This window comes from Lithobates pipiens, unplaced genomic scaffold, assembly GCF_037356315.1.
Source record: "Lithobates pipiens isolate NorthernLeopardFrog02 unplaced genomic scaffold, aLitPip1_a1.2 Scaffold_56, whole genome shotgun sequence".
Classification (NCBI taxonomy): Eukaryota; Metazoa; Chordata; class Amphibia; order Anura; family Ranidae; genus Lithobates; species Lithobates pipiens.
This window is the reverse complement of record NW_027507878.1, coordinates 856,971-879,489: the sequence shown is the minus strand read 5'-3', so window position 1 is coordinate 879,489 and position 22,519 is coordinate 856,971. Positions and strand designations below refer to the sequence as shown.

The following is a 22,519-nucleotide window of genomic DNA, read 5'->3' as shown; positions in this document are numbered from 1 at the left end:
CCCTCACTTCCTGTCCCATAGCCAAACAGGAAGTGAGAGGAAATCTCTGCAAATTAAGGGAATCTTTTGGGGACCCCAGGCAGGGGCGGACTGACCATTGGGCCACTCGGGCACTGCCCGAGGGCCCCGAGCCACTAGGGGGCCCCATCAGGGTTGCCAGCCTCAGTAAAACCAGGGACAGTATGTAAAAATCTTTTTTTTTTTTTTTACATCTGTCTCTGAAATGTCCCTTACCGACATCCTTTTGGTCTAAAAATCCCAAGATCATAGCTGCCCCACCTCTCCAGTACCTTCTCAGCCAATAGAAACATGTCTGTGTATACTGTGTGTACATGTATGTGTATATTGTGTGATTGTATACTGTGTGACCCCATAATCTCAGATTGCCTGGGGGCCCCATAATCTCCTATTGCCCGGGGGCTCCATGAGTTGTCAGTCCACCCCTGACCCCAGGTCACCAGAACTAATGTCCACATTGGAAAATTTAGCATTGATTACTTTTTTGGGAACAACCCAAAATATGGTATTTTTTTAAACTTTCAATTATAATAATAAACAGGAAAAATAGGATGGATCACAGACAGCAATAGAAACTGTAGGGGTTCTAATCCATCTCCCCTTCAAAACTAGAAATAAAATAGCCTTTAGTTATACTTTAAAACAATATTTTTAAATCATTAAGGCTGAATCTCTAAATGGTCTAACCTGAAATTAACCACTTGCTTACTGGGCACTTAAACCCCCCTCAGTCCCAGACCAATTTTCAGCTTTCAGCGCTGATGCACTTTGAATGACAATTGCGCGGTCATACAACACTGTACCCAAATGAAATTTTTATCATTTTTTTCCCACAAATAGAGCTTTCTTTTGGTGGTATTTAATTACAGCTCGGAGTTTTATTTTTTGCTAAACAAACAAAAAAAGATGCAAAAAAAAAAAAAAAAAAAAATCATGTTTTAATAGTTTGTTATAAAATTTTGCAAACGGGTCATTTTTCTCCTTCATTGAAGTGCGCTGATAAGGCGGCACTGATAGGCTGCATTGGTGGGCACTGATGGGCTGCATTGGTGGGCACTGATAGGCTGCATTGGTGGGCACTGATAGGCTGCACTTGTGGGCACTGATAGGCATAGTTAAGGCGGCACTAATAGGCACAGATAAGGCGGCACCGATGGGCACAGATAAGGCGGCACTGATGGGCAAAGATGGGCACAGATAAGATGGCACGGATGGGTGGCACGGATAAGTGGCACGGATGGGTGGCACGGATGGGCACTGATAGGTACCACAGATAGATGGGACTGATGGGCACTGATAGGTGGCACTGATAGGTGGCTCTGATGGGCGGCACTGCTGGGCACTGATGGGCGGCACTGCTGGGCACTGATGGGCGGCACTGCTGGGCACTGATGGGCGGCACTGGGGTGCAGCACCTTTGAGGCAGATTGGGTGGCACTGTGGGTGGCACTGTGGGTGGCACTGTGGGGTGGCACTGTGGGGTGGCACTGTGGGTGGCACTGTGGGGTGGCACTGTGGGCATTATGGGCACAGACGGGGGGCACTTACTTTTACTTTGTTATATTTCAGGATGGCACTGCGGGAGGCAGGTGGGCACTGGCAGGTGGCATGTGGTGCCTTTCATTGCTGGCCGTGATCGGGACTGATGTCCCGATCACGGCCGCCGGTGATCGGCTTTTTTTTTTTCTCCTCGCGCTGTCAGCGCGAGGAGGAATAATAGCCGATTACCGGCTCCGTTCTATCACATGATCAGCTGTCATTGGCTGACAGCTGATCACGTGATAAGGGGTCGGGATCGACCCCTTACACGGATCGGTGATCAGGCGAGTCTCACGGACTCGCCGATCACAGAGCGCGCCGCGCGCGCCCCTCAGGGGGCGCGCAGGCCGCTCGTAACCAGGACGACGTCAATAGACGTAGTCCTGGAAATCTAGGTCCGCGCTAATGCCGTCATTCGGCAATAGCGCGGTACCCAAGTGGTTAAAGAACGTATTGCCTCTGCGGAGAAGCTACCATATTGTAGACTCTGTTACATTCCTGTCTGGGTGTTGGAGCAAGTGATGCTGCGAATGGTGGGTGTTTCCATTAAAACTTATGTTGGCAGCTACCATTTTGTGTGTGTAAAGGGTTAACTGTGGAGTTAACTTGCCCCAGTGATGCTCATTCTAAGTCTGCTGGTGCTTAGTTGTCCCATGAACTGGAAAATCTCTGTCCAGATTGAGCTACATAATGAATACATACTGTAACTGCAATTTATATCTGCCTGCCAGTTCAGTTTTTAGTGCAGTCTCACAAGTAATGCCGCGTACACACGACCGGACTTTTCAACATCAATTGTCCGACGGAACGATTCTGGCAGACCATTTGATCGTGTGTGGGCTGCAGCAGACTTTTGATTTGCAAAAATCCGACAGACTTTAGAAATGGAACATGTTTCAAATTTTTCCAAAGGAACTCTGCCCAGTTTCTACCGAGAAATCCGCTTGTGTGTATGCTAGTCCGATGGACAAAAACCGACGTTAGGGCAGCTATTGGCTACTGGCTATGAACTTCCTTATTCTAGTCCGGTCGTACGTCATCACGTTCGAATCTGTCGGACTTTGGTGTGATTGTGTGTGGCCAAGTCCGTTCATTCGGAAAGTCCATCAGAACTCTGTCAGAACTCCGTCAGAACTGACAAAAGTCTGTCGGACCTAGTCCCTCGAAAAGTCCGGTCGTGTGTACGCGGCATTAGTCTTTATGTAACCAGGCCCCAACTCAAATTGCATGATATTTTCTCAAAAGAAATTAGGAAAGATGTTGGGAAGTTCTATCATGGCTCACAACAAAACCAAGTTAGAATGCCTTACCTTGGGTTTTGTGTGCCGCCTCTCTGAGGAGATGTTCCAATTCTGAGCTCTGCCCCTTCTATCCGCTCTTTACAGCAGTCACCTCTGTTTAAGATTTTTACTTTTGTGACATTGTAGACTTTCGTGAGGTCCACCCTCCACCACGGCTCTATCTCCAGGTCAGTGTGGGAGCAATGTTTTGACATGTAATTGGTATTCGTAGAGCCATCAATGGCATTTTCTGGAGCTCCCAATTTATCATATGTGCTGGACTGGGAACTGATTCCTCGAAAAGCAAGATTCTCACCTTTAAAAGAACCAAATATTATTTATGCAACTTTATAAACTTTATAGACTAAAGTTTGTGGACACATGACCTTCATGCCTAAATCATCTAGTTGAACATCCCATTTCAAAACCATTGAAATACCCCTTTGTGGCCATAACATCTTCCACTCTTTTAGGAAGACTTTCCAAAACATTTTGAAGTGGGTCTTCGCAAATTTCTAAGGTCAAGTACTGATGTTAGGATTGTCCAATTATTTCCCAAAGGGTTCTACTGGGTTGGGATAGAGGCCACTCATGTTCCTCCGGACCAAACTGGTCAAATTTTGTCTTTAATGGAGCTGGCTTTGTACACAGGGGCACAGACATTCTGAAGCAGGGAAGGGCCTTCCCTAAACTGCTATCACAATTGTCTAAAATGTCTTTATATGTCATAGCATTAACCACACACTTCACTGGAAACATATCAACTCATAGTTGTAAATGAATATTGAAATGGCAACAACATTGAGGGTAAGGACTATGAAATACACCCATCACAGTTCCCATGTGTATTATAAATAATGCCCTACAAATGAAAACAGGAACTACAACCTACTTTCCATGATTATTTAATTTCACTTAAATACCTGTAAGCTGTTAAATTTGCAGCTTTAAAGCTTTATCCAGCTTACCTTCATCTTCTGTAGTCTTGGGTATATACCGATAGTAGGGGTGATGGTCAGGTGTCCACAAACTTTTGGCCATATATTGTAACAATTTATTGAATAGCATTAGCTCAAAGTTCAGTTCACACACAACTTATATTACAGTTTCAGATGAATATTGAAAAGGTAACATTAAAGATGTGGACTATGGAATACACCCATTGCAGTTCCTATGTGTAATTAAAACAATGACCTACAAATCAAGACATGATCTACAATCTACTTTCCATAATTCTTTCATTTCACTTAAACATCTAAAATATGTTAAATTTGTAGCTTTAACACTTTATCCAGCTTACCTTCATCTTCTGTAGTCTCCTTGGCTTTAAATGCTGAAAATTGGAAAATAATATATTTTTTATAAGTGTAATGCAATTTGCAATGTTTTATTGCTAGGTTCTTCTTTCTTTTACAAGCCTGCTCCTGTCCTTTAATTTAATTTCCTAATTCTAAATCAAAATAAGCAACCTGTGTCTCCTCTTACACAGCAGGTCAACTTATCCTTTAAAGGCCAAGTTTATGCACATGGTTAAAAAATTGGGTTAGCTCAGCAACACCATTTATGAAGGCCAGTGACTCTCCCAACATCAGATTGAACTTAATATCATCACAATACCAATTCTGTATTGTACAGATGACCAGGGTGACTACTAACAAGGAGTTCCACTCAAAAGTTATCCATTTCCCCCCTCCGGTACTTTCGGGGAGAGGGGGGAACGGGCACCTGTTTTTTTCCCCACTTTCGTGAGACAGGGCCTCAGCTTGGTCTCTCTGAAGTTTCACCCCTACTTCTTCCTCCGCTGCAGGACCAATTAAGCCCAATACACACTATCAGATTATCTGCTGAGTTTTTCCTTCAGATTTACCAAAACCATATAATATGAGGACAAACCTTAGGAGTTTCAATGTGTATGCAATCAGGCAGGCCCTTCTACTACATGGTTTTGGTAAATCTGAAGGAAAAACTCAGCAGATAATCTGATCGTGTGTATGGGGCTTTAGAAGGCACAGCACACTTTGCGCATGCACATAGGAAACTGGCTGTGAAGCCAAAGGCTTCACTGCCGGGTTCCCTTACCAGGAATGTTGCCAGCTGCACCCCACAACCGATCCGAAGATGGACTGGGCTGCCAACATGGCGGGCTCCCTGGACAGGTAAATGTCCATATTTTAAAAGAATATTAAAAGTAGCTGCAGTATTTGTGTGGGGGGTGTACCTCCTATTATTCTTTCACTTTTAAACCTTTTTATTTTGCTGTTACTTTTGACTGTTTTGTAAACTCATTTCTTTCATGGGTTTTCTTTTCTTCTAAATTATTTTTACAAAACATTAAGCTGAATTGCTGAATGCTCGAACTGGAAACTAAGGAGTTTTGCTTCTATTAAAATGATACCATATTCTAAACCTTGTTACATTCCTATCTGGTTGTGGCCGTGAGTAATACATATATTTTTATAAGGGTCAGAATTGTAACAAAAGATACTGTGAAAGGTGCATGTTTCCTTTAAAACTAAATCGCACATGTGCGTATAAAGAGTTAACTGCTCAGTTGTTAATGATCACTGACAGTCTGCTGGCACTTAGATTGTTGTCACGAGCTGGAAAAAGGTAAAGAAAGCTACCATATTGTAGACTCTGTCTGGGAAAACTTGGGTTGCTCTACACCAAACTGGTCAAACCATGTCTTTATGGAGCTGTCTTCATACACAGTCATGCCTTTTCCAAAATGTCACCACAATTGTCTAAAATGTCTTTGTATGTTGTAACATTAATCATACCCTTCATTGGAAACATCCCAATCCAGTTATTTTGAGGGATGTCTACATACACTATAACACCAAAAGTATTGGTACGGCTGCCTTTACATGTACTTGTACGTGTGTTGGCCCACCCTTTGCAGCTATAACAGCTTCAACTCTCCTGGGAAGGCCGTCCTCAAGGTTTATGTGTGTGTCTATGGGAATGTTTGACCATTCTTCTAGAAGCACATTTGTAAGGTCAGGCACTAACCTCTACCTGATAGAACACCTTTGGGATGAATCAAAGCACAGACTGCGAGCCAGGCTTTCTTTCCAACATAAGTGCCTTACCTCACAAATGTGCTTTTGGAAGAATGGTCAAACATTCCCATAGACACATTTCTAAATCTTAAGGACAGCCTTCCCAGAAGAGTTGAAGCTGTTATAGCTACAAAGGGTGGGCCATCTCAATATTGAACCTTATGGACTGAGACTGGGATGCCATTAAAGTTCATGTGCTTGTAAAGGCATGCATCCCAATACTTTTGGAAATATAGTGTAGCTTTGGGCATATAGTAGACGTGATGGTCAGGCGTCCACAAATGTTTGGTCATAAATTGTAACAATAGACAACAATACATAGATAACACCGAAATTCTGAAGCAGGAAAGGACCTTCTCCAAACTGTTACCACAATTGTCTAAAATGTCTTTGTATGCCATACCATTAATTATATCCTTCACTGGAAACATCTGAACTAAGTTATTTTGAGGGGTGTCTACAAACCTTTGGCGATACAGTAGGTGAGATGGTCAGATGTCCACAAATATTATTAAAATATATTGAATGGCATTAGCTCAAAGTTAAAGTCACAATTTTTATTGCAGTTGTAGATGAATGTTGAAACGGTAACAACATTGAGGATGTGGACTATGAAATACACCCATTGCAGTTCCCATGTATATTATAAACAATGCCCTACAAATGAAGACAGAAACTACAATCCACTTTCTATAATTCTTTAATTTCACTTAAACATCTGTAACTTGTTAAATTTGCAGTTTTAAAGCTTTAACTGGTTAACCATCATCTTTTGTAGTCTTGGGTATATAGTAGGTGTGATGGTCAGGTGTCCACAAACTGTTGGCCATATATTGTAACAATTGATTGAATGGCATAAGCTCAAAGTTCAGTTTACACACAACTTATATTCACAATTGTAGAATACTGAAAAAGTAGCATTGAGGATGTGGACTATGCAAGACACCCATTGCAGTTCCCATGTGTATTTAAGAAAATATCCACGAATGAAGATGGAAACTACAATATACTCTCCATAATTCTTTAATTTCATATAAACACCTGTAAGCTGTTAATTTGTAGATTTAAAACTTTATCTGGCTTACCTTCTTCTCCTGTACTCTCTCCGATTCCAAATACTGAAAAGACAATAAAGGTAGAGTTTACGTGTAGCCAATTTTTTTTTAGTTTTGGATGCACACTGATTGTTTATTATTTGTGTTCTGTGTACTTTTGTGAATTTTTCCTTTCAATTCCTGTCCCAGAGATGCAACAGGAAGTGAGAGGAAATATCTACAGATTGAGGAAAACCCCAACTTAGACCTAGTTGTAATTGAAACCGGTGTCCCCTTTGGAAAATGTTCCCTCTATCCCTCTATTCTGCTGACAACTCTAAAATGACATTCTGTCTTGAAGACAATGGTCATCAGAACAAACATAAAGAGTCATTCTTTGCAGCAGGGACTGTGTTAGCAAAAAAATGTTACAAGGACGTGATGCAGTGCAAAAAATCAAGCGCTAATCTACATGTTTAGCTCAATACCTCTCATTCCACATATGCTCCCACAACAATTCCCCACCTAAAAAAATTCCCTCTTCCTAGCACAAATCCTCTACCCCTCAAATTCCCCCTCCCAGCACAAATTTCCATCCCCTATTCTAGCACATTCCCTATTCTAGCACACCCCCCCCTATTCTAGCACATATTCATCCCCCAGTCCCTAGCACAAATCCCCTTCCAAAAACGAATTTCCCCTCCTAGCACAAATTCATCTCCACCACCACCATATTACCCTTTCTAGCACAAACCCTCCAACCCCCCATCCTAGCACAAATCCTCCTCCCCATGCCCCTTTTCAACACAAATACCCCCAAATCACCACTCCCAGCACACCTCCCCTAATTTCCCCTCCTAGAACAATTTTTAATTCCTGCCACCCCTTCCTCAGAATTTCTCCTCCAAACACAAATCCCCTCCCCCAATATCCTTGTGGTGCCCCTAAACCTCACATGACACCACAGTGCCCAGGGCAGCCACCCTTCCTGCCCACCCCTTGTCCCAGCCCTGGTGTGATGATAGTGAGGACTGATGAGTCCCAAACTGGCCAAAATTGGAGATGTGGTACTGAACACAACGCCATCCTTATTTGAACATTCAGATTAAAATCTTCTCTCTGTGTTAAGCAGTCAAGGAAGATGGTACATCTGACGGTACATCTGACAAATCCAGTTGGAAGGAATGCAGAGATACCATATGCTTCAACTAGACAAGCTCTTCAACTGGATTATGAGGAAGCCCTGTCATAAATGGAGTGCAGTTTAAACGCTGTACCCAAATAACATTTATGACTTTTCCCCCCACAAATAGAGCTTTCTTTTGGTGGTATTTGAAAACCTCTGCGCTTTTTATTTTTTGCGCTATAAACAAAAAAAGGCCGATAATTTTGAAAAAAAAACAAAAAAACAATATTTTTTACATTCTGCTATAAAACGCATCCAATAAAAAATGTAAGAAAACAAATTTCTTTATAAATCTAGGCCAATATGTATTCTGCTACATATTTTTGGTAAAAACGTACCAAAAAAAAAAATGACCACCGACTGTCACTGATAGGCAGACTGCCGTTCTGTGTCTCTGAAGGAGGATTGGCGGGTGCCGGTGTTCTGCCGAGAAAGGCCCCCCCGGCGGATAATGACCCCACTGTACTGCGCAGGTGCAGCGCTTGCTCAGTACGAACCATAATGGAGCCACCGAAAATAGCCGAAGCTGAACAGCTGTGAGTCTGCTGTACACGGCGCCTGTGTTCCAACACTATTGTAAGACACCATTTTTTAACAGGGCTCCTCACGGGCTCGCTTCGCTCGCCAAACGCTTTGGGCACAGCCTTCGCTTCACTCAGCATATTTATAATCTAACTGTCCACTTGGATGGTGGGGCTTTAACCTGGACTCTGGGCAGAATGTAGTGTGCAGGCACCGTGTAGAGCTGACGATCAGCTGTTCATCTTCGGAGACTTTCCACGGCTCTGTAGTTGTTTGTACTGCGCAAGCGCTGCGCCTGCACAGTACAGGGGGGTCATTATCCGCCGGGGGGACCTTTTTCGGCAAAACACCGGCAGACATCTTGTCTGCGGTACCCAAAGGTCAGCTCCCTCTGTGTATATATACACAGCGGGAGTGAGCCGCCCCGCCAGCGGTGCACATTTGCGTCCGCTACCCAGAAGAGTCGTAACAGGACAATTAAAGTAACGGGAGCACAGAAAAACTGACAGGGGGTTCTAATCCCTCTCCACTCCATCCAAAAAAAAAAAAAAGTTTTGCCTTTAGTTATACTTTAAGTTTTATACAGAATAATTTCCACAATTCTTACTGTAATTGAAGTGTATCTCCACCCAAAAGGGGAAGCTCTGCTTGTTTGCACAATTCCCTCCTCCGCTGCCACATGGGCAGGTACCCGCTCCCACTTCTGGCCCTAAATAGTGCGTGTTTCTGCTAAAACATGGCGGCAGATACAATGTGTGCATGTAAAGGGTTAACTGTAAAGTTGACCCCCCCCTGTGATGATCACTCTTGGCCTGCTGGCACTTAAAGTGGTTCTAAAGGCTCAAGGTTTTTTACCTTCATATATTCTATGCATGAAGGTAAAAAAAAACCTTCTGTGTGTAGAAGCCCACCCCCAATACTGTATATAATACTGCCTCCCCTAATAATGTAGAAGCCCCCCCAAGCCCCATTGTGATCCATTAATGTGCACGGGTAACTTCAGCTCTGCGGGGACTCTCCCTCCTCATTAGCTGAGACAGCATCGGTAGCCATTATGAAGAAAGAGGGGATGGGGCCAAGCCGTGGCTCTGCGTCTGAATGGACACATAGAACAGCGGCTTGGGAGAAAGCCTGCTAGGGTACCTCCACAGCAAGCTCTTTGCTATGGGGGCACTCGACAGGAAGGAGGGCCCAGGAGCTACAGAGGGGGACCCAAGAAGAGGAGGATTGGGGTCGCTCTGTGCAAAACTGTTACACAGAGCTGGTAAGTAAAACATGCTTGTTATTTTAAAACAACATCCCTTCTACCCCCCAACCAAATAAAAAAAAAATACTCACTGTCATCAAAGTATGCAATTTTATCATCATCATCATCATCATCATCGAAAAGACCCCAGAGATAGTCAACTGCAAGAAAAACGTGGCAAGTTATCAGCAGGTTCCTTTGCACCAGTTTACTTTAATTTGGAATTGTGCAACTTACCAAATCATTGCCATGCCTCTTTTTCTTTCATACTAAAGGGGTAGGTCACCCTAGGGGGGGGTAGGTGCAGTGTACAATTGCACATTATGCCAAATGCGCTAGAGGCATGCAAAACATATGGCTTACCACTCAAGCTCCTTTGTCCAAATCCAGTGGGCTCCACTGTGGGTGCCGGCTCAGTGTGAAGAGCCCGTCCCAGCTCTGTGTATTCAACAGGGAAGAAGACAGTCCCGATCGTCGCACAAACACCAAACAAACCGGGGCTGTTATACAGGTATTAGCAGCCTCAGCCTAGCTCTGCCCAAGCCCCACCCCCCGATACGCTTTTCCACAAACACAGGGCTTAGTTATGGAGGCTGTGAGCGGGGTGAAACGCGTCAGTGGTATGGCTTAGATGAAGCCAGGCTGAGGCTGCTAATACCTGTATAACGATGTGCACCGATCAAGACTCTCTTTTTCCCTGTTGAATGCACTGGGGGTCTGGTGCAGAACAAGTGCCCCTTCTACCTTATGTTACCATGCAGATAAAAAACAGAGAGAGACTCCAGACAAAATGTAAAAAAAAAAAATTTGCAAAGGTCCTCTGCATTGCTGTTGTTATTGGTATTTCCCTCACTTTCCACCCTGGACATACAACAGTCATCTCCTTTCACCGCTCCATCCTACGGTTTGCCCCGAAGATTCCCTTTAATACCCCACGGGTGATGAATTACACAATGTGCAGGAATAAGATTTCATAGAAGTCTTACATGTCCATTTCGATGCTTCCGAGATACCTTCGAGAGCTTCAAAAAGATACATACAGTATATTACCTACAATATATTTTTCAACAATTAATATACACCAATCAGCCATAACTTTATCACCACTGACAGGCAAAGTGGATAACATCGAGTATCTGGTCACAATGGCATCTGAAAGTGGGTGGGATATATTAGGCAGAAAGTGAACATTTTGAAGATGTATGTAAGTGATATAACTAAAGGTTTGGTGACCCAGGTAGGTCGTTTTGCTGATGACACAAAGGTGTGTAATGGGGTTGATACCCCTGGAGGGGTCTGTAGCATGGAACGTGATTTGGCATTGCATGAAAGATTGGACGAAGCAGTGGAGACTGCAGTTCAATGTTTCTAAATGTAAAGCAATGCACACAAAATAATGAAATAATCCCCTGAGAGAATACAACATTGGTGGGCACAGTGTTAGCCAGCGCTACAGAGGAAAAAGATTTAGGGGTACTTATTTCAGATGACTGAAAAATTAGCAAACAGTGGGAAAAGTGAATAGAATTCTAGGATGCCTCACTAGAGGAGTCACCAGCGGGAGGAAAGGGGTCCTGATTCCTCTATATAGATCTTTATATCACTAGAGGGGTCACCAGCAGGAGGAAGGAGGTCCTGATTCCTCTATATAGATCTTTATATCACTAGAGGGGTCACCAGCAGGAGGAAGGAGGTCCTGATTCCTCTATATAGATCTTTATATCACTAGAGGGGTCACCAGCAGGAGAAGGAGGTCCTGATTGCCCTATATAGATCTTTGTATAATTAGAGCAGTGGTGGCCGCTCATATGGGGTGCAGGGGCACCACCCCCCTAATCCACGCACCCAATGTCTAATCTACATGCAGGGTGTCGGACGCATGGATTCCAATTTTTTTTTTTTTAAGCACATGGTTTGAGCCTGAGGATCCAATTAGCTTGAAAAAGGGTGTCCTCTGGGTGTAGAGGGGGTGGGCGGAGGCCATGGGCCGCCCCCCCAAGAAGCTTGAGCACCAGCCGCCACTGCAATAGAGGGGTCACCAGCAGGAGGAAGGAGGTCCTAATTCCTCTATATAGATTTTTATATCACTAGAGCAGTGGCGGCCGCTCATACGAGGCACCGCCCCCCCCCCCCCTAATCGATGCACCCGATGCCTAATGTACTTGCAGGGTGTCGGACGCATGGATTCCAGTGTTTTGTTTTTTTTAAGCACATGGCTTGAGCCTGAGGCTCTAATTGGCATAAAAAAGGTGGCATCTGGCGTAGAGGGGGTGGGCGGGGTACATGGGCCGCCCCCCAAGAAAATTGAGCACCAGCCGCCACTGCACTATAGGGGTCACCAGCAGGAGGTAGGAGGTCCTGATTCCTCTATATAGATCTTTATATCACTATAGGGGTCACCAGCAGGAGGTAGGAGGTCCTGATTCCTCTATAGAGATCTTTATATCTCTAGAGGGGTCACCAGCGGGAGGAAGGAGGTCCTGATTCCTCTATATAGATCTTTATATCACTAGAGGGATCACCAGCGGGAGGAAGGAGGTCCTGATTGCTCTATAGAGATCTTTAGTGCTTGGACGGGTCAGGACTGTTTTGGGGGGGGGGGGGGGGGGACCTACTCAATATTAAGTGGGTAGTCATAGAGTTATTGCTGATGGGTGTAAATAGTCACACAATCCTGTTTCTCCTAGTATTGGAAAATATAAGAATTTAAAGTACAAGGTTTAAATACATAAATGAACTTACTCTCTTTTATCACAGGGGTGTCATCTAGGAATATAAAAAAATAAATGAAATAAGTTATTAATAAAGTGCAACAAAGACTTTAATACTCAGTTATTTAATGCTTCCTCTGGACTGCAATTAGAATGATGATTTCATCTCATCCTCAGCGAAGTCACTGGATGGATATCAAGTATGAGGTTTTAATGATAAAATGTGCAGATTCCTCTATATAGATCTTTATATCACTAGAGGGGTCACCAGTGGGAGGAAGGAGGTCCTGATTCCTCTATATAGGTCTTTATATCACTAGAGGGATCACCGGCAGGAGGAAGGAGGTCCTGATTCTTCTATATAGATCTTTATATCACTAGAGGGATCACCGGCAGGAGGAAGGAGGTCCTGATTCTTCTATATAGATCTTATATCACTAGAGGGGTCACCAAGAGGGAGGAAGGAGGTCCTGATTCCTCTATATAGGTCTTTATATCACTAGAGGGGTCACCAGCAGGAGGAAGGAGGTCCTGATTCTTCTATATAGATCCTTATATCACTAGAGGGGTCACCAGCAGGAGGAAGGAGGTCCTGATTCTTCTATATAGATCTTATATCACTAGAGGGATCACCAGCAGGAGGAAGGAGGTCCTGATTCCTCTATATAGATCTTTATATCACTAGAGGGGTCACCTGCAGAAGATCTTGATTCCTCTATATAGATTTTTAGTGACTGGACGGGTCAGGGCTGTTTTTGCGGCAAAAGGGGGGCCTACTCAATATTAGGTGGGTGGTCATTGATCGGTGTAAATAGTCGCACAATCCTGTTTTTCCTATTATTATTATTGGAAAAGATCATTTAAAGGACAAGATTTAAATGAATAAATACATAAATGAACTTACCGTCTTTTATCACAGGGGTGTCATCTAGGAATATAAAAAAAAATGCAATAAGTTATTAATAAAGTATAACAAAGACTTTAATACAGTACTCAGTTCTTTAATCCTTCCTCTGGACTGCATTAGAATGATGATATCATCTCATCCTCAGCAATGTCACTAAATGGATCTCAAGGATGGGGGTTTTTAATGATAAAAGGTGGAGCCTTTCAGAAAAGTAAGATCTGATTCTGTACATTATGACTAGGGATTGGAGTTGCTGCCTCATCCCTTTAAACCCGACACACGTATGAATTACACGGGTTCTGAGGCTAATTTCATGCAGATAAGGCACCGAGTGAGTTTAATTATCATCTTAATCAGCCACAGAACCCGTATAATTAATATGTGTTCAGTTTTAAAGGGATGAGGTGACAACCCTACTAGGGATGAGCTTTCAGTTTGGACCAAACTTTGTCCTTCTGAACCCTCAAATTTTTTGCTCATTTGGTGGGAGCCAAATGTCATATATATATATATATATAGTAACAGTTTTTCTTCCGCTACTATATATGACCACTTCCTGTCAAGGAAGCATCAGGTGCCAGCACCCGCCACATCCCTACCAACCAGTAACATCATCCAGCCCCATTCATTTACTGGCTCGGAATCCTTGGCCATGTAAACAAAGGGGCAAGAATAGTGCTGACATCACTGACCAAATTTAGCCAAATGTACATATTTGGGAAATTACATCACCTAGGAGACCCCCCACCCCCCCGTTTGTTTGCTTTTGGGGCAGGGACCAAGGGATGTACAGTAATTCATCTTCCAGTGAGTGATGGTAGTGGATTGCGCCGGCAGGATTTTTCTCTGCAAGGGGGTCGGCGGACATCACTTTATTTAATAAATTACTTTGTGCATGTGTTTATTTACATTCTAGTTTTTTGAGTACAGCCTACTCATTCACATAGGGGAGGGGGTGATATCTGGGGGTCCCATTATTGTTTAAGATTACAGATTCCAATAAGATTCCAATATTAAGATTTTAATAATACAATAATATATAATTAATAAGAGTCCAGATTCCAATAAGCCCGCCACATGGAGAACCCCCACAACCACCTGGCCAGGGTTGTGGGGAAGAGGCCCTTGTCCTCATCAACATGGGGACAATGTACTTTGCCAAGGATGTCTCACCTGACAAGGTCCCCCCCTTCATCTTGAAGGCATGTGGCCTGCTAGGGTTCCGGGAGACAGGCTTGTACCCCCCCTTTTCTGAGCAGCAAGGCTACAAGCTCAGATAAGGATCTGCTATGGATTTTGGCAGGGGTCCCTTTTTTTTCTTGTTTTTTTGCATTGCGTTCTCCCTTAAAACACATACTAGACCTGAAGGGGCATGCGTTTTTAGTGTTATATTTCGAAAGCTTGTTCTGTTAAGGGTTAGGATTACAAATTTATCCTGAGCATAAGCCCCCCCCCCCCCATCGCCTAACTTCAAAATGGATTTCCATCTGTACCTAATGCTTACTTTGTGAGACTGAACTAAAAACTTTAAGTATAAATTCTTCTATGATGGAATAGCTTTAACAGCTTCCTCATATTAAAGGCTATGTTGACTTAGGATAGATTTGAAAGTTTGAGACCCGCCTCTCCTTTTACGCATTTCATCCTTATTGGCTTATTTGGAGCAATACAACTAAACCCAAAAGGGTGAAACGCATCAAGTAAGGTGGTACTTAATGGGGACTCACAACATACCTACTTAAAAATTCCACACTAGGTGAAGTCATTGGTATGCAGTTTTTTTTTGTTTCTTGTATGGAAGACACGCTGAGTGGGGATGGGTTCCTATGGCTGGCACCCTAGTTCACCAGCAGCTGAAGGGAATTTTGAAATCCAGAGTAGTGTGGTTGTTTTGCAACTCTACTTTTTGAAAGTTTGTGTTCATACTATGCTTTCTATGAAAAAAAAAATTAAAATAATTACCGGAGGTGTCACTCGGTAGTCCAAAAACTTGGACCTCACAGAGAGTTAATGTCTTATTTTTTCCAGGTATGAAGATGGTCACATATTGTCCAACCATGCCATCACACTCAAAGGCCAGGGTCTCACCACTTGCCATTGTTGGAATTATTCCACATCTGGAAATTGATAAGCAAAGAGAAAGAGGAGCCAACATCAAAACACATCAGGGTGAAGTTACACACAAGTTTACAGTTCTTAGGTTTTAGACTCATCAATGATGGGAATATGTTTATTCTTGAGGAGTTGTTGTATACAGATGGGGCAAACCCTTAAAATGGAACAGGAAGAACTTGAGGGAACTATGTTTCCCATCTATCCTGAGAATGCCTTGGGACTGTCTGGGAAGAGCTGGATTATATGACCATTCCTTGATTGACACGAAAAATGGCACTCAGAGCTAAAGCTAAAAAAAAAAGGGTCAATAGCTGACCATGAAGAGATAATATATCCGGTGGTTTACCTCTCTGTGCATTCTAAAGTGAGGCTGATTTTTTGGGGGTGGTGGTGGGACCTGAAAGGCAAGGGATAATGCTGCTGAACAGGATTTCCCGCACTTTTCGGGGGAACTCCGCCCTCTCCTGTTCACATTAATAAAGGGCACTTTGAGCCCCGGGGAGTTTGGAATGTCAAGATGTAACCATCACTCAGCGCCCCTCATAGGAGCCCAGTCAGGGTTCCCAGAAGGGCCGGGTTCTGTTTTGGATTTACAGACTTTTGCTACCAGATTATGGAAGGGTTTTTGGATTATTGCTGCCAGTTATGGATTTCATTCCGATAATGGACTCTTGCCTTGCAAAGGACTTTCAATGGACTTTACTACCTTAGCAAGGGGCACTTAAATAACTTTGTCTGAAATGTATGGGGAGATGTCTTAGAGAGCTGTCCCTTTGTTATCTTCAATTAGTTTAGTAAAATAATTTCAATGTTTATTTTAACTGGCAGGTCAAGTCATTAAAGGGGTACAAGGCAAGCATGGCATAGCAAAGAACAGGGCTCACAGAAGGGGACAAGAGATGTTAGAGAAAATACAGTAGAAAAGTCTAACAAGCAGAGAAGCTGTCCCGAGGAGGCTATATTGCCATTGCTAATGACTACCAATACCACTACTATTTGTGTCAAACGCTTGGCAGCCAACCAGCCAGGAAGCAGGTGACATGGCACTGGTGACGGAGACTCTGGTAGTGAAGGGGTTTCATGCTTGGCCCCTTCTCTGGTGATCAGTTCCCCACATACTGGGACTGTCCTTGCAGACTGGGTACTTAGGGGTCTAGGTAAAAACAGAGGGTGCACTGGCCTAGTGCATTATTCAACATAAAATGTATTGAAGATGAAATAAAATGTAACTATTCACAAGTGTAGGTAGTAAAATTGCTCATGAAGCCACAACAAATGGCTACAATCTCCCAGATTTTCCAAAGCCTCTAGCCCAAGGAAGACCTCAACAGGGTCCCTGTTGGCTGACGTTTTTCGGAGGATGCCCGTCTTCATCAGAGCCACTCATAAGCGTAGGTATGAAAATCGTTCATCAAGCCACTACAAGTGGCTTCAATCTCCCAGATTTGACAAAGCCTCTAGCCCAAGGAGATCCTCACCAGGGACCCTGTCAGCTGACGCATTTCAAGGGATGTCCTTCTTCATTAGAGCCAGTCCTTGGGCTAGAGGCTTTGGCAAAACTCCTCCTCTCATGTACATAAGTATTACAGACTCCTCCCATGTACATAAGTATCACAGGCTCCTCCCATGTACACAAGTATCACAGGCTCCTCCCATGTACATAAATATCACAGACTCCTCCCATGTACATAAGTATCACAGACTCCTCCTATGTACATAAGTATCACAGGCTCCTCCCATGTACATAAGTATCACAGGCTCCTCCCATGTACATAAGTATCACAGGCTCCTCCCATGTACATAAGTATCACAGACTCCTCCCATGTACATAAGTATCACAGACTCCTCCCATGTACATAAGTATCACAGACTCCTCCCATGCACATAAGTATCACAGGTTTCTGCAGCACATTTGGCAAGTACAGAATCACCGCATATATAAAATAATATGCAAAGTGGTTGGAGGGAAGCTTCAGAATGGCAAAGATGTTTTAATTACAAATTATGTGAGCAGACTGCAGTTTCTCTTTAAGGTAAAAAACCTTCTAGGTGCAGCCCCCCCTCTTTACACTTACCTGAGCCCCATCTCGATCCAACAATGTGCATGAGAGCAGCAGCTCTCCTGGGTCTCTCTCTCCTCATTGGCTCACACAGCAGTAGGAGCCATTGGCTCCTGCTTCTGTCAGTCACAGCCAGTGAGCCAATGAAGAGAGTGGGGGCCGGGCCAAGCCGAGGCGCACTGTGTGTGTGTGCGAATGGACAAACAGAGAGTGGCTCAGGAGCAAGCCTGCTCGAGTGCTCCCCATAACATAGAGGATTACTATTAGGGGCACTCAGCAAGGGGGGAGGGGCCAGGACTGCCAGGTGGAGGACCCAAAAAAGAAGAGTATCGGGGACAGCTCTGTGCAAAACCATTAGAGAGCAGGTAAGTAGAACATGCTTGTTATTTTTTTTTTTTTTCAGTTCTTTCCTTTAGAATCACTTTAAGAGTGACCATAGGAACAGGCATTATAGACACCATGGTGGCATTATGGGCCACCATGTCTTCGGATGTATTAGGAAGCCGGTAAAGATGTGCAGCCAATGGCTGAGAGAGTGCATGTAGAGGGGCGGGTTTAAGCCCTTGTACACACGGGTGGACATTCCGACCACAAAATCCGTCGGATTTTTTCCGATGGATTTTGTCCAAAACTGGTGTTGCATACACACGGTTGGACAAAGTTGTCAGACAATCCGATCTTTCGTAACGTGATGACGTTCGTTCATTTGTTACGACGGGACTACGTTCAGGCTAGTAGCCAATACCTTTGGTTTCGTAATTTGATCTGAGCATGCGTGGCACTTTGTCCGATCGGAATTCTCTACAAACGATCGGACAAAGTCCCATCGGATCATGTTGCCGGAAAATTTTATATCCAGCTCTCTAACTTTGTTGGTCGGACATTCCGACGGAAAAAAGTCAGATGGAGCCCCACACACACGGTCGGATTATCCGACAACGTGGTCCGATCGGACATTTTCCGTCGGAATTTCCGACCGTGTGTACGAGGGCTTAGAGGCTGAAGGAGGTCAGCAGCACTAAGATGCAACAAAAGCTCTCAAACTTTGTTGGTCGGACATTCCGACGGAAAAAAGTCAGATGGAGCCCACACACACGGTCGGATTATCCGACAACGCGGTCCGATCGGACATTTTCCATCGGAATTTCCGACCGTGTGTACAAGGGCTTAGAGGCTGAAGGAGGTCAGCAGCACTAAGATGCAACAAAGGATGAGAAAAAGTAAAAACATTAAAAAAAAACTTTGGATGCGTTTATGATACACAGTGAGCTAAAGGTCGTCGGGGGAAGGGTATCTACATCTACTCCCATAAAATCACAAGGAATTGAGAATCATTTTGTTTTCAGCATTTCACCAAAGACAAACGTACTTTGGACATTTGTAAAGGCCTGCTCCTCCTCCATCAAACACAAGAAGACCTTTGAACTCTTTGTTTGGTACAAAGTCCGCAGTGATCTAACCAAGGACGCTTTACACACTATAAGGTAAATAAACCAAAAATGACTTACATGGGATTGTTGGTTCCTCCATCTTCTGCTGAGTTTCCAATCCTTATCTGGGCCCCGTTGATCCTTTCTGGACAGCAGTCTCCTCGATTGGTCACCGCCACAGTGAAGACCTTAAACTTTCCCTTGAGATCGGCCACCCACCAGGGGTCGTCCTGCTGCGCGGTGCCGCTGCACTGGATGTAGAGGTAGTTGCTGTGTAGAGAACCGTCAATGGAGTTTTTGGCTTCTCCATACATGTTGTAGAGGCTGGATTGCTGAGCCACGCCCTTCATGGCCACGTTTGGAGCTGCAAAATTTCAAACTCACAGTGAGGATCAAATCAAATTTTGCTGATTAATACAAGTCGGTGGTGGGTGGTACTTTATTTTTTTGGGGGGGGGCGGCACCTCCCCACTCCCCGGTCAGTTGCAAACCCCCCGTCACTCGATCGTTAGCCCACCAGCCCCACATTTACCCCATCTAGGTTGCAGGCAGAGCTTCCTCCTCCTCGGCTTCATGGCGGCTTCCCCTGCATCTTCTCCTCCTCCTTGGTGGCAAATACGATCGCTTCTCCTCTCAGGACCTCGGATCTCAGGACCCGATTGGCCTGAGAGGAGATTCAAGAAGACAATAACAAATATTAATTTGCTATTGCCACACAGCCAGGTGGGCTCGGGGCACAGTGCCCACTCTTTTTTTAAGCCAATTAGAGCCTCGGGCTCTAACCACTTTCAGCCCCGGACCATTTTGCTGGTCAAAGACCAGACCACTTTTTGCGATTGGGCACTGCGTCGCTTTAACTGACAATTGCGCGGTCGTGGGACGCGGCTCCCAAACAAAATTGACGTCCTTTTTTTTCCCACAAATAGAGCTTTCTTTTGGTGGTATTTGATCACCCCTGCGGTTTTTATTTTTTAAACAAAAATAGAGCGTCAATTTTGAAAAAAACACATTATTTTTTACTTTTTGTTATAATAAATATCCCCCAAAAATATATAAAAAAAAACATTTTTTCCCCTCAGTTTAGGCCGATACGTATTCTTCTACATATTTTAGAAGAATTTAAAGCAATTATTGATTGGTTTGCACAAAAGTTATAGCGTTTACAAAATAGGGGATACTTTTATGGCATTTTTATTAACAATTTATTTTTTTACTAGTAATGGCGGCGATCAGCAATTTTTATTGTGACTGCGACATTATGGCGGACACATCGGACACTTTTGACACATTTTTGGGACCATTGTCATTCAATCAGTGCTATATAAATGCAGTGATTCCTGTGTAAATGACACTGGCAGTGAAGGGGTTAACCAGTGGGTGGCAGTGTAGGGGTTAAGTGTTCCTAGGGGTGTGTTACTAACTGTGGGGGGTTGGGCTTTCATTTAGTGAACACTGATCTCTGCTCCAATCACATGGAGCAGAGATCAGCGTCACTAGTTGCTAGGTAGAACAGCGAAATGCTGTTTACAACGGCATTTCCTCGTTCAGCCGTCCTGTGAGATGATCGCGGGTATGCCCGCGGCGATCGAGTCCGCGGGACCCATGACCGGACTCACGGGGGTCCGGACCAGCACGTGATGGCAGGGAAGCATTAAAGATTGGACGTACCTGTACGCCAATATGCCTGCCCGTGCCATTCTGCCGACGTACATCTGCGTGCGCTGGTCGGGAACTGGTTAATCATGTGCTTCTAAAAAAAAAAAAACATTGGAATCCATGCATCTGGCGCCCTACATGTAGATTAGGGACTGGATGCATGGATTGGGGGGGGGGGGGTGGCACCCCTTTGCCACATATGGACGGTCCGCCACTGATAAAAATGATTAACATGAGATATTAACAGGTATCCAAACAATTCACCTTACCTCCATTTGGAGTCTTTAGGACTTCTGGGACCGTCACTTTATCTAGAGAAATGATGGAAAGAGAATTTTGAATTGTTAATTTCCATTTTTATTAACTTTTATATTATTTTTCTTTTCTTTTCTTTTTTTTTTTTTTGTGTGCCTTACCCTCACTGCCTGCTGGAAAACCAAAGACCTGGACTTCACACAAGACGAGATGTTCAGCCCGTCCCGGGATGGTGATGGTCACATATTGGCCGGTCATTCCTTGGCACGAGAAGGAGAGAGTCTCCCCTGATTCGATGGATGAGATGACTCCACAACTGAAATGACAAGAGGATCTTAACCGCTTGACCCCCTTCGTGACCAGGCACTGCGCTACTTTAACTGGCGATTGCTCTGCCATACAACACTCTACCCAAATGAAATTTATATATTTTTATATATATTTAATCAACACTGCTTTTTGATTTTATTTTAGCTATATAAATGAAAAACATTTTGAAAAAAAAAAATCTTAATTTTTGTTAAATTTTTTTGCAAAAAAAATGATCTTTCTTCATAAATTTTGGCCAAAATGTATTCTGCTACATTTCTTTGGTAAAAAAAAAAAAAACCCTCTTTTGCAGGAGTCTTAATTTTTTGTTTTGTTTTGTTTTTCTTCCCCAGTTATTGATTGTAGGCTTCATGCACATATGTAATGCACTTATAACAGATACACGATTGCACATAACTTGAGTAGGGATTACGTTCTCTTTTACAGGGGACTTAAAATTTTATTTTTGTATTTTTTGGTTTGTTTTTCTTCCCCCATCATTGTTGGTAGGTTCCTTGCACATTTTTTTTAATACATTTATTTTTAATTTAAATTTTTTATTTTTATTTTAGATTGTGCCCCCCCCCCCCTTTTGCCTCCGCTTCCTCCCTTTCCCTTTTTTTGGGGCGTTTTAGGTTGGTTGGGTTTTGTTTTTTTTGTTTTTTTATTGTTTGGATGAGGTGGGGATGGTGGGTTCTAAATATTGTATAGAAGGGTTTATTAAATAAACAATATAATTGAGAAAAGTGATTTAAGGTAGAAGAGCAAAGATAAAAGTGTATATATATATATATATATATATATATATATACATACACTGATTTGGGTCATTTTTTTTCTTTAAAATTCAATTTTTAGTCAATTTTTTAAATTTAGCACAAACCATACAATACTGTAGAAAAAGGATATGTAAAAAAGATATGTAAAAACAAAGAAAAAATAAATAAAGAGTAGACTGTATATATACATACTATATATATATATATATATATATATATATATATATATATATATATATATATATACACACAGTCTACTCTTTATTTTTATTTTCTTTGTTTTTACATAGAAAAAAAAATAAAGAAAAAAAAATAAAGAGTAGACTGTATATATATATATATATATATATATATATATATATATATATATATATATATATATATATATATATATATATATACAATATTGT

At 43.0% G+C, this 22,519-nt stretch overlaps 1 protein-coding gene across 2 annotated transcripts in view; it reads right to left on the bottom strand.

Annotated features, from left to right (window-relative positions):
* LOC143958006 (uncharacterized) overlaps positions 1-22,519 on the bottom strand; it is a 59,086-nt gene that overhangs the window by 33,291 nt on the left and 3,276 nt on the right. Inside the window, exons 4-14 of one of the 2 annotated variants that reach the window (XM_077467448.1) lie at positions 21,183-21,337; positions 21,036-21,077; positions 19,189-19,474; positions 15,468-15,622; positions 13,503-13,526; positions 12,630-12,653; positions 10,874-10,909; positions 9,980-10,048; positions 6,985-7,017; positions 4,138-4,170; positions 2,868-3,153 (exon numbers count right to left, since the gene is read on the bottom strand). In XM_077467448.1, the coding sequence (XP_077323574.1) occupies positions 2,868-3,153; positions 4,138-4,170; positions 6,985-7,017; positions 9,980-10,048; positions 10,874-10,909; positions 12,630-12,653; positions 13,503-13,526; positions 15,468-15,622; positions 19,189-19,474; positions 21,036-21,077; positions 21,183-21,337 (1,143 nt within the window). The remainder of the gene's footprint in view (positions 1-2,867; positions 3,154-4,137; positions 4,171-6,984; positions 7,018-9,979; positions 10,049-10,873; positions 10,910-12,629; positions 12,654-13,502; positions 13,527-15,467; positions 15,623-19,188; positions 19,475-21,035; positions 21,078-21,182; positions 21,338-22,519) is intronic. The other variant, XM_077467450.1, reaches the window with a different exon arrangement.